At 55.7% G+C, this 10,404-nt stretch overlaps 1 protein-coding gene across 1 annotated transcript; it reads right to left on the reverse strand.

The window, feature by feature from the left end:
• Positions 1-5,295: 5,295 nt before the first annotated feature.
• ZIC1 (Zic family member 1) lies at positions 5,296-10,101 on the reverse strand. Its single transcript, XM_064516832.1, has 3 exons — positions 8,433-10,101; positions 7,145-7,308; positions 5,296-6,645 (listed from the first exon to the last, which is right to left on the reverse strand). The coding sequence occupies exons 1-3, from the start codon at positions 9,406-9,408 to the stop codon at positions 6,448-6,450; spliced, it is 1,338 nt and encodes a 445-aa protein (XP_064372902.1). The 5' UTR covers positions 9,409-10,101; the 3' UTR covers positions 5,296-6,447.
• Between the last annotated feature and the right edge of the window lie 303 nt (positions 10,102-10,404).

The raw sequence follows: 10,404 nt of genomic DNA on the forward strand, positions 1-10,404 counted from the left end.
GAGGAAGGGGGAAAGCGCCCTGCCGGGCAGCGCGGTGCGCGCAGCGGGGCCGGGGGGCTCCTCGGAAGGGGAAGCGGGCGGAGGGGCTCTTCCCGTTGGGGGGAAACGTGTGCGCGGGCCGCGGAGCCGGGGCGGCGGGGCGCGGAGCCCCGCGGGGCAGCGCGGCGCGGCGGCGGGAGGCGCGGGCCGGGCCGGGCGGCGCGGGGGGCGGCGCGGGCAGCACGTGCGGCGGGGCGCGGGCGCGGGCGCGGGGCGTAGCCGCCCGGTACCTTCCGCGGGCGGCGGGGAGGTGGCGGAGTCATAAATATTCAAGAGCACGTGGAGCCAGGGCCGCGCCGCGCCGGGCGCGCATGCTCCGCCGCCGCCGCCGTGGTGCGCGGCGGGAGCTGCTCCGCGCGGGCGGGCGCGGCCCTGCGCTCCGCCGCCTCCTCCAGCAACCGGCCCTGGGCGAGAAGCGCCGCTCACCTATGGCTGCCCCCTCCCCTGGGGGGGCGACAGCGGCCACGAAACACGTGTGCGCGCAGCCTGGGGGGGGGTCGCCTGCCTGCGGGATTTTTTCCTTCTCTTCAGTCGTCCTCCTCCTGCGTTTTCGTGGGATTTCGGTAGTGAGACCTTAAACTCTCCCAGACGTCCCCGTTCACAACTCTCAGATTTCGCTAGGGAGGATTTTGCTAGGAGAAACGCTGCAGGGCCACTCGGGGGGGTCCAGGGCGCGCGTGGGCACCGCGGGCCGTGCGCCGGCCTCGCCGCGCCCGCCCGGGACAGCGGCCGCCGGTCCCGGCGTGTAAACACGCGCGCGAGCGCAGATGCACACACGGAGCATTTTTTTAATAGCAGTTTCATGGAGAGGTAGTATGATCCTATATAGCTAAAAAGGTAATTAATTTGATTTATTGTACTTGAAAAATCCTGTCTGCAGTACGGGCGTCATCTGGAAACTTCATGCTATTTTATACTATCGTTCTAAAGCCGAAATAAATGTTACGAATTGATGACAGCTTCCAGCTGCATGATAAAAATAGCCCCTTCGCTTCACGGGATCGTGTTTCTTGTTACGGAAGATGAACCAAATCTGACCCATAGAGTTAAGCAGCGAAAAAAATAAATTGATATAAAAAATGGCCATATTTAATACACGGTGCACCCTAAAAAGTAGCCTGTTTGCGATGAAACGGAATCCACCTTAATACGTTCAGCAAAGTTGAAGAAATCTACCCTGTGCCTCGTTCAAAACAAGAATTTCAATTATTAACCTCACCGGATGAATTTGAAAAACATACCCATTTTGTTACACACGCTCCACTGTAGAGACGCAATTGCATTAAATAATAGAGGTTACGTGCGCCTTCCGAAATATACCCCCGCGTAAGCACACGCACTTGCGTCTTTCCAGAAGCACCGCTGTTTAAACACGTATCTGTCTGTATAAAACAGTAACACTAACGCGAACGGCGATTCCTGCGACCGTGGGCGCATCTGCGACAAAGAGCGGTGTCCTCCGGGCGGTACCGCGGAGCAGCGGGCCCGGCCCGGCCTCCCCCAAGGCGTCCCGGTGCTCTCGGCGCGCGCAGGGCGCCGGTCCGCCGCCAGGCGCGGAGGCCGGTCGCGCTGGAGGCGCCCGCTGCGCGCTGCCGCGGCCGGGCCCGGCCGGGCCCCCCTGCGCTGCGCGACCGCGGCGCGGCGGCGGGAGGCCGGCAGGGGAGAGCGGCGGCCCGGGCAGGCGAAGGGGAGCAGCCCCCGCGGAGCGGCGCCGGGCCAGGCCGCGCTTCCAGGGGCACGTGCGGGGCGGCGCGGCGCGCCCGCGCTTCGCACATGCGGGCGCGGGCGGGAGGCCCCTCCGCGGGCACCGCGCAGCGCGGCGTGCGTGGACGGGGACCAGCATGTGTGTAAATGCGCGCCGTGTATATCCACATTATACAGTCTCCATACAAAAAATGCCTGAAAAGCACCTTCAGGGACATTGCTGGCGAATTATTTACACTCCGAGCTCTAGCAGTAAAATACACACGGACTCTTCAGCATCAGGTCACTTGAAATGCTCTGTCCTGTATCAGCAGCATTTTATATAGGTTATTTCCCCCCCCCCCCCCCATCCCTGCCTCCTGGAAGTTGTCTTTGCAGCGAGACTCCGGCTCCGCGCAGGCTGCCCGGGGTGTCCCGCCGGCCTGGGCGCAGTCCCACGCGTTTCTGCGGGCTCCGCAGCCCCCGGCAGCGGCGCTTCCAACATTTTGCTCTGCTTAAAAGTTGCTCGGAAAGGAGCAAGTGCCCTGGAAGTGGGAAAACTTACAGAGTTGCGCCCGTTTGCCAGCGGGGCCAGAAAAGCAGTAAATAAAAGTCCCCAAGTTAGGTCCGCGGCCGGGGGCTGTTCAGCGCTTCACGGCCGAGGCGAGGCAGACGCGAGGCCGGCGGCAGGCTGCGGCCCCGTTTCAGGCGGTGTTTGCGTTAAAGAAGCTAACTCCGCTTCGTGAACGCCGGCCTCGTCTTCCCAAAAATTTAGGCGATCACTCACAAGCCGTTAAGACCTGAAAGGCGAGTATTTCGGGGGGAAAAGGAAGCGCCCGATTATTGTTTTTCGCATTTCACTTTCTGCGCGCCCCCGCGCAGCCCCGCCGCGCTGTCCTGCCTCTCCCCAGACGCTCCTCCTCGGCCGCGGGAGCTTCCGCGGGCGCGGGAGCCTGCGGACGGCGCCGGCAGCAGCCGCACGTCGGGCCGCGGCGTTTTGGCTGCACCAAAACACAGAGCAGCAAAGGGGGCGGGCGGCTGCCAGCGCGGCCTTCCGCCGGTGCGCAGCGCTGACCCTGCCCTTCGCGGCCAACGCCCGTGCATTTCGCAACCTAATAACCCGTGAAGAGAAAGTCCCCCAAATCATCTCAAAAGCCAGACGTTAAAGGTACAAACAAAGCAACGGAGCACGTCGAGGTTGCAGCCCTGGGGCTGCTGTTTGCCCTGCAAGCCGTCGGGATTAAATCCGAAACCAGCGCCCGGCTGCAGCAGAGCTGGCTTCGCGGCCAGCCCAGCACGGAGGCAGCCGGCAGAGTCCCCGCTGCCTCTCTGCCTGCAAAATGCCCCCCTCGCTGCCGAGGGGGTATGGGGGCACTGCTCCTCTCCCCGGAGCCGGCAGCGCGGGCACGGCGCGGACCGGAGCTCCGCGGTCCCGGCCGCAGCGGCCGGCGCTAACGCAGCACATACACGGGGTGGCCATCGAGCAGGATTCACCCCCCGCCCCGACAGAAAACAACAGCAGCAACAACAACAACAAAATCATTCTGTCTGCTGTAGGACGCTGGAACAAACCTCAGATCGAAAGTTTACAAGAATAGTCGTTAACCAAGTGCTCAGATATATGTAAGTAACAGATCTGTGTTAAGCGACCACTAGGGACTCCACAGAAGTTCAAAGAAACTTGCAATATCCATCTTTAAAATATATTGCCCACACTACGCTTCTCCTGGTTTATTTTACAGGAGGGTGGCTCACATCAGCTCTACCAGGGGTTTTTTTTTTTTTTTTTTTTTTTAGCTACGCTTAAGTTATTTTCTAAAACTCCTGCCAGGACAAGCCGACGGGACAGTTAACCTGAAAGATGCGCGGAGCGTAACATTTTCGACACGCTAAACATATTTTCCTGGCTCTTTTTGCCCGCTAGATTACATTTCTGCAAGTACCAACAATTCCTGCCTAGGTCCCACCGGTCTCCAACTTTTTTCTATCTCGCCAAACCCTGCAAGGTGGCGCTCTTTTCATTGAAAACTGGTATTGGGCTTATAATAATAACATTTTGTGGAAAGTAAAGTTAAACCGAGCCCGCGTCCCGCTCTCTGCCCCGGGCCGGCGGCGGCGCCCGGCTGGAGCAGCGGGGCTCCGGCCGAGCCGGCAAACTCGCGGGGGGACCGGGGCCTGCGGGGCGGCGCGAACCGCCGGGAGAAACAGCCAAAGGTTGCGGACCCACAAAAATAGGTGCCTTGTTCTGCTGCTCCCTGCCCGGGCTGCGCCGGGGCCGGCTGAGCCCCGGGAGCGGCGGCCCGGAGAGGCTCGCCCCGCCGCCGCCCCCTCCCCCCGCCAGCGGTTAATATGCCATTGACTCGCCGTACACATAATATTTCTTTAAAGAAGCTGTTAAAGTGTCATCCTGGCCTACTGGAAGGTCAGTTTGTGCAATTCACTCTATGACATATCGCAAGCCCTCGCAGCTTTAGCCAACCTCATGATTTGTGTTGTCTGTTGATACGTTGTCTGCTTAATGGGGCGCTCACGCAGGCTACAACCAGGAACAAAGCCCAACAGTCCCGACAACCGCGGCCAAGTTCGGGGAAGCAGTGCAGCTTGCAAATCTATCAAACTAAACTGCAAGGAAGACAATCTGATTTAGAGAAAAGGCGTTCTGCTACAGTCATTAAGCACAAGTAATTTAGATTTTTTATATTGTCTTCTCATTTACAAATTTACTGTATCAACGCCAGCCAATGGAACGAATTTCTTAAGTAAATGAGAAATAAATAAAAGAGATAGGAAGATAATCAAATTACATAAAATAATTCTTATCCCCTGGATTTATTTTTTTTAGAAAGCTATTAACACTGGCAAAATTATAGTAATAATAATAACATAACATAAGAAGTAATTGATTTAAATTAACATCTTTTTTAAGGAATATCAGCAAAAAAAGAAAGAAAAAATAAAAGGAAAAAGAAAAAAAAACAAACCCAAAATATACCCAACAACAACAACAACAACAAGAACAACGGCCTTCGTGAACCAGCGCTGTACTTCTTGGAGTAAAAGGCCCAAGGAAAGTCATGAATCCACTGCCTAGGAATTAGTTATGGTCATAAATGCTTTAAATTAAAATAGCAACCGAAATCTCCTCTGTTTTAAATCTCCTAATATATGTTATCCGAATTAATTTAATTTAGGGACCCAGTCTATGCAGATTCATGGGCAGTGTTGGAGTGGAGTGAAGCACTTCTCATGTAACAATTCCCCACATTAATATTTATGTAGCATATGCAATCTATTTCTGTTATTTTTATGGTTGTTATTCTATGTCTGCAAAGGTCATTTAAATTATACTGCGGCCGAAAATTTGTTTCATAAATTTTGATATAAATACTAATTACACACTATAGTAATGCCAGCAGGGATCCTTTCATTTATCACATTTATATCACCTTCGCTGCTTTAGTGATGACATAATGGAAAGCAGTGAAAAACTGGGACAGTTTTATTCTAATATCCTAAAGCTAGTTGGAGTTGCAGCAGGTTGACTGAGCGAATAAGAATTCCTACCACAATTCGTGGGATTTAAGAATCTTTAATAAGGTACGAAATGTTACCAAACAGTTCTGTAAACTAAATTTTACATACCAATTCTTCTAGCCATAAATATTGAATATCTTGTAACATGTACAACCGGACCTTTACATGCGGATAAATATGGAAATTAGGATTTATATACATTATGTTCTTGTATTTGCCAAAAGCAACGGACAGATATAGTTTATATCTTTTTTTTTTAATATCACTTTACATAAACAAATGTAACAGTTTGACACGCAGATCCAGGCTTTCACTATACGAATTTCTTGACAGGACGTGTAACAACATTTTACTGCACTACTTAGACTGGACTTTGGGACGAAATGTTGCACTTTATACAAAAAAGCACATTAATACCAATAATATTCTGTTAGATCGACGTTTAGACTGTAATAATACAAAGTAATTCACATTTTGGTACACATTTACTAGAACATTCTTGCCATTCAGTACAAATAGTTGAATTTCTACCTCTTCCCTCTGCCCCCCCACCACCTCCGCCCCACCCGCCGCCTCTCCCTCCCTCCCTCCCCTCCCCCCACATATATGCAAAGACCACAACTCCACATATCCCCTTATTCAACTTGCGATATAACTATGTACAAAATCAAACAGTACATTTTTTTTGAAGCTAATAATTCTGTATTTACAAGAGGGGATGGGGGGGGAAGGCCGCTGCCCGAGCAGACATGCAGTTGGAGATCTCTAATCAGTGGTTTCCAGTAAAGCCCTGCACAGTTGGCATTTGCCCTGGTAACCTTGTCTTCTTATGCACTCTACTAACCCCTTCGCCTACCAAGCCTTGGAAGAGAGCAGAACAGAACAGTCCAAAAAAAAAAGACAGAGAGAGAGAGAAAGAAAAAAAAAAGATAAGAAAGAAAGAAATGAAAAAAAAGAAATAAAAGGAAAAAAGAAAGGAAGGGAAAAAAGCAAAACCAAAAAACAACAAAAATGAGTCTTCATTTTACTCGGTCCTGGGTCTACTGGCAGCATTTTACTTTTGTTTGCTTTTTTAAATTCTGATTTCAAAGTGTTCATTATTTTTGGAGTCTTTTAAATAGGGTATTTGTTTGCTCGCTTGGGGGGGGCTGTTTTGTTTCGTTTTGTTTTTTGTTGTTTTGTTTTAGCGTTTTAAACGTACCATTCGTTAAAATTTGATGTAAGCGTGCTGTGGCTGGACGTGTGGTGGACTGCGGAGGAGGAAGGGGATAAGGAGCTGGCGGTCTGGTTTTCTGTGGATGGAGACACGATGGTTGGAGGGGTGGAGGACTCGTAGCCTGAGCTGGCGGCGGGAGAAGGCTGGGACCCCTGCGAGGACGATTCGTGGACCTGCAAAAGAAACGCGGGCACAAATAGAGAGCAGAAGGGCCCCGCGGCTGTCCTCGCTCGGAGGCCGGCGCAGAGGCGCGGAAAGACGCGCCCGAGCCCCAGGCCCGGCCCGCGGCGCCCTCCGGCGCTGCCCGACGTGGGGGCCGGCGTCGCTGTCGCCGCCGGCACCAGGCGGGGCGGCCGGGCCGGGCGCTGCCCGCTGCCCCGGGGCGGCCCCGAGCCCGGCGCCCCGCCGCCCCCGCCCGGAGCCTTCACGAAAGGCTGCGCCGGGCGGGCCGAGCAGCGCGGCCGCGGGGCGGGAGGCGGCGCGGGGCGGTGCGGCCCGGCGGCTCCGCTGCGGCGGCCCCGCGGCGGCCCGGCCGCTGCGCCCCGCTGCGCGCGGCTCCGCGTCCCGCCGGCCCCGCGCCCTGCGGCCAGGCCGTGCCGGCGCCCCCGCGCCTTCCCCCGCGCAGGGCCCGGCGGCCGAGCCGAGCGCCCCCCGCCCGGCGCCCCCGGTTACCTTCATGTGCTTTCTGAGGGAGCTGGGGTGCGTGTAGGACTTGTCGCACATTTTGCAGAGGTAGGGCTTGTCGGAGGTGTGCACATGCATGTGCTTTTTGCGGTCGCTGCTATTTGCAAAGCGCCTGTCACAGCCCTCGAATTCACACTTAAATGGTTTTTCACCTATTGCAGAGGGAAGGGGGGGAAAAACGGATCTGATTAAGCAGGGGCGGCTGGATCTCTTATTGTCCCCATCGCACTGCCGGACTGAAGCCCTGGGCTGCATTTCAAACACTTGCAACTTTCTAAGTTGAACGAGGCTCAAATCCCCAAATCTTTCTTTTCTTCTCTGTCTTTTCCGCACCTCCGACCTTGTTCAGCGCCTGTTTTGGAGGGGCTTTTGCTAAATAACTTTTTTTTTTTTTTTGGAGGGGCGAGTTTCATTCGCAGCCCCGGCCCTGGGAACGTCTCCCTCCTTGCAGTGCTCGAAGCGAGCGAGCAGGCGTGATGGTATTTACACACGATCCTCGGTGTCTAGTTTCCGTTTTTATAGCTCATTCTCGTGATATTTTACCCTCCCACACATCCCAGCCCCCTCCCCGGTATTTTCTTGCAATATTGAAAATTATCCGGCCGGGGAACACAATGCACGGGCAGCCCCGCAAACCCTCCGCGAAGCGCTCCGGCAAGCGCCACTGCCTTCCCGCCGGCCGGGGGAGGCGGCGGGGGCCGAGGGTTCTGCGGCCCCGCTGCCCTGCGCCGCCCGCGCGGGGAAAAGTTCTCGGCGAGCCCGGCGGCGGCCTGGCCCGCGACAAGGGCACCCGGGCGCCTCGGGCTCGGCTGCTTCCAAACCGCTCCGCGGAATTCGGCATTTACCGCTCCCCGAACTGCAGAGGGGAGGCGGCTGAGCTGCCCGGAATATTTAGCACAATTTCTCATCGTGCCACAGTCAGAAGTGCCGAGGAACAATTAATTAAAACCTATAAATTTAACAGGACAGGTTGCTGCGATTTTTTCCCCCTGCCCTCACAATTCCGGCTGCAAATTGTGCCTTTCTCCCCCTCAGCCTAAGCAGGGATAATTTTCTTTTTGTTGCGGCCGCTGGCGCGGCTGTGACCGAGCTTATTTTGCAGCGGGGCTCCGCGCCTGCCTCTCCGGAAAAATCCCTCGCCCCGGCCCCTTCTGCCCCCGGGCCGACCCTCGGCAGAGCCCCCCGGCCGCGGCCCCTCGCCCGCAGCCCGCGCTCCGACCCCAGCTCTCGGCGCTCGCACTTGCAGCAAGAAAAGCGACAGAGAAGGTTACTGTACCTGTATGAGTTCTTTTGTGTATTTTGAGATTCTCTGATCTGGCAAACACTTTGCCACAGCCTGGGAAAGGGCAGGGGAAAGGTTTTTCACCTGTGTGGACTCTGATGTGATTTACAAGTTTGTATTTGGCCTTGAAAGGTTTCCCTTCTCTCGGACACTCTTCCCAGAAACATATGTGATTGGACTGCTCGGGTCCTCCAACGTGCTCCACCGTGACATGAGTCACCAGCTCGTGCATCGTGCTGAAAGTTTTGTTGCAGGACTTTTTGGGGTTTGACAATTGCTCGGGCTCAATCCACTTACAGATGAGTTCCTGTTTGATGGGCTGCCTCATGTAACGAAAGAAGGCCCCTGCCCCGTGGTGGGCTGCCATGTTCATGTTCATGTGGCCGTAGCCGTGCAGCTGGGTGGACGCGTAGTGCTCGGAGCGGGGGCTGGTGACCTGGCCGTACTGGTCGGGCCGGCCGTACATGTCCCCGGAGAAGCCCAGGCGCATCTGCCCGTTCACCACGTTGGGCGAAGCGTGGCTGGCGGCTTGCTCGTGCAGCCCCGGGAAGAGGAGGTGCCCCGCGGCGTCCGTGTGGCCGTGCGGTCCGGCGAAGCTGCCGGCGGCCGAGGCGAAGAGGCTGTGCTGGGCGCTGGCGGCCGCCGCCTCGCCGAAGCCGCGGTTGCGGAACAGAAAGTCGCGGGTGGAGTTGAACGCGGCGCTGGAGTAGGAGCTGACATGGGTCGGGTGGTGGTGGTGGCCCAGCGCCGCCGCCGCGTAGCCGGGCGCCTGCGAGGTGAAGGCGGTCTGGCCGGCCGAGGCCAGCTCGTGGGTGCTGGGGTTGATTTTGAAGGCGCCCATGCCGTCGGCGAAGGGGTTGATCCCCAGCCCCACTTCTCTGTCCGTGACATCGGCCGTGGAGTGGTGGCGAGACGATCCGAAGGTAGTGACTCCTATCGCGGGATACTGCGGTCCGGCATCCAGCAGCATCTTCCCGGCGGCGATGCAGCAACCAAAAAAAAAGCACGCGCGCACCCACACAACGCGGAGAGAAGAAGCAGCAGCAGCAGCAGCAGCAGCAGCAGCGAAAAACACCCTCTTTGGAAAGTCGGCGACGATCACCACCAAAGCAACCACATCAAAAACACCCCCTTCGGCATCAGCGCGGGGGGAAAAAAAAGAGGGGGAGAGGGAAAAAAAAGAGGCTGGTGCGAAAGGGGGGAAGAGATCTTCGCAGTTGCAAATAATAATAATAAAAATGTGCCCCAAAAATATTCACTGTCTCTCTGCTTTGACTTCTCAGGGAGGTTTAAGGGGGGAGGGGGTTGGGTGGGCTCAAAAATAAACTGCCTGCAAATAACAATAACGGAGAGAGAGCAACACGGGCAGCAAAAAACAAAACAAAAAAGAAACTTCCTTCAGTGATTTTTTGGCTATAGGAATGTTGCAAAGTGGCCGAGAGATTGTTTCTCTCTCCTCTTCGAGCTTCCCCACACTCTCCCCTATTTTTTTGTGGGCCCTTTTTTTTTCGCTTCGCAAAAAAAAAAAGGCGCAAATCATGCACAATATTGTCTTTTGCGGTTTATCTTCCTGGGGAGAAACTTTCACCTCCTCAGCCGGGCGGTGAACGCGAGACTGATAGCGGCAATCATTCCTGCAGATAAATGAATTGAAAAGACGACACCGTCCCCCCCCTTGATGAATGGGAGACGGGGGCGGAGCGCCGTGCGCGCCGACGTGGGCGCCCATTGGCCCGCCGCCGCTCCCCCTCCCCCGCGCGACTCCCCCCGGCCCCGCCAACGGAGGGCGCGCAGAGCCGCCGCCGCGCGCTGATTGGCCCGCGCGCCTCATCAATCGCAGGTATTGTGAGCGCCCTGACAGCCCTCCGGCGAGCGGCGCGGCCAGGAGGAGCAACTTTTTTTTTATAAAGCCCTTTTTTTTTTTTTTTTGCACGAAAATATTTCCAACGCATCTTTTTGTGTGTGT

Source organism: Dromaius novaehollandiae, chromosome 9 (assembly GCF_036370855.1).
Source record: "Dromaius novaehollandiae isolate bDroNov1 chromosome 9, bDroNov1.hap1, whole genome shotgun sequence".
Lineage (NCBI taxonomy): Eukaryota > Metazoa > Chordata > Aves > Casuariiformes > Dromaiidae > Dromaius > Dromaius novaehollandiae.

Coding starts and splice junctions, on each gene's coding strand:
- ZIC1 (XM_064516832.1), bottom strand. CDS start 9,408: ATGCTGCTGGATGCCGGACCGCAGTATCCCGCGATAGGAGTCACTACC. Junction 7,309..8,432: donor ACACAAAAGAACTCATACAG/GTACAGTAACCT, acceptor CCTCTGCAATAG/GTGAAAAACCATTTAAGTGT. Junction 6,646..7,144: donor CCCTCAGAAAGCACATGAAG/GTAACCGGGGGC, acceptor TTTCTTTTGCAG/GTCCACGAATCGTCCTCGCA.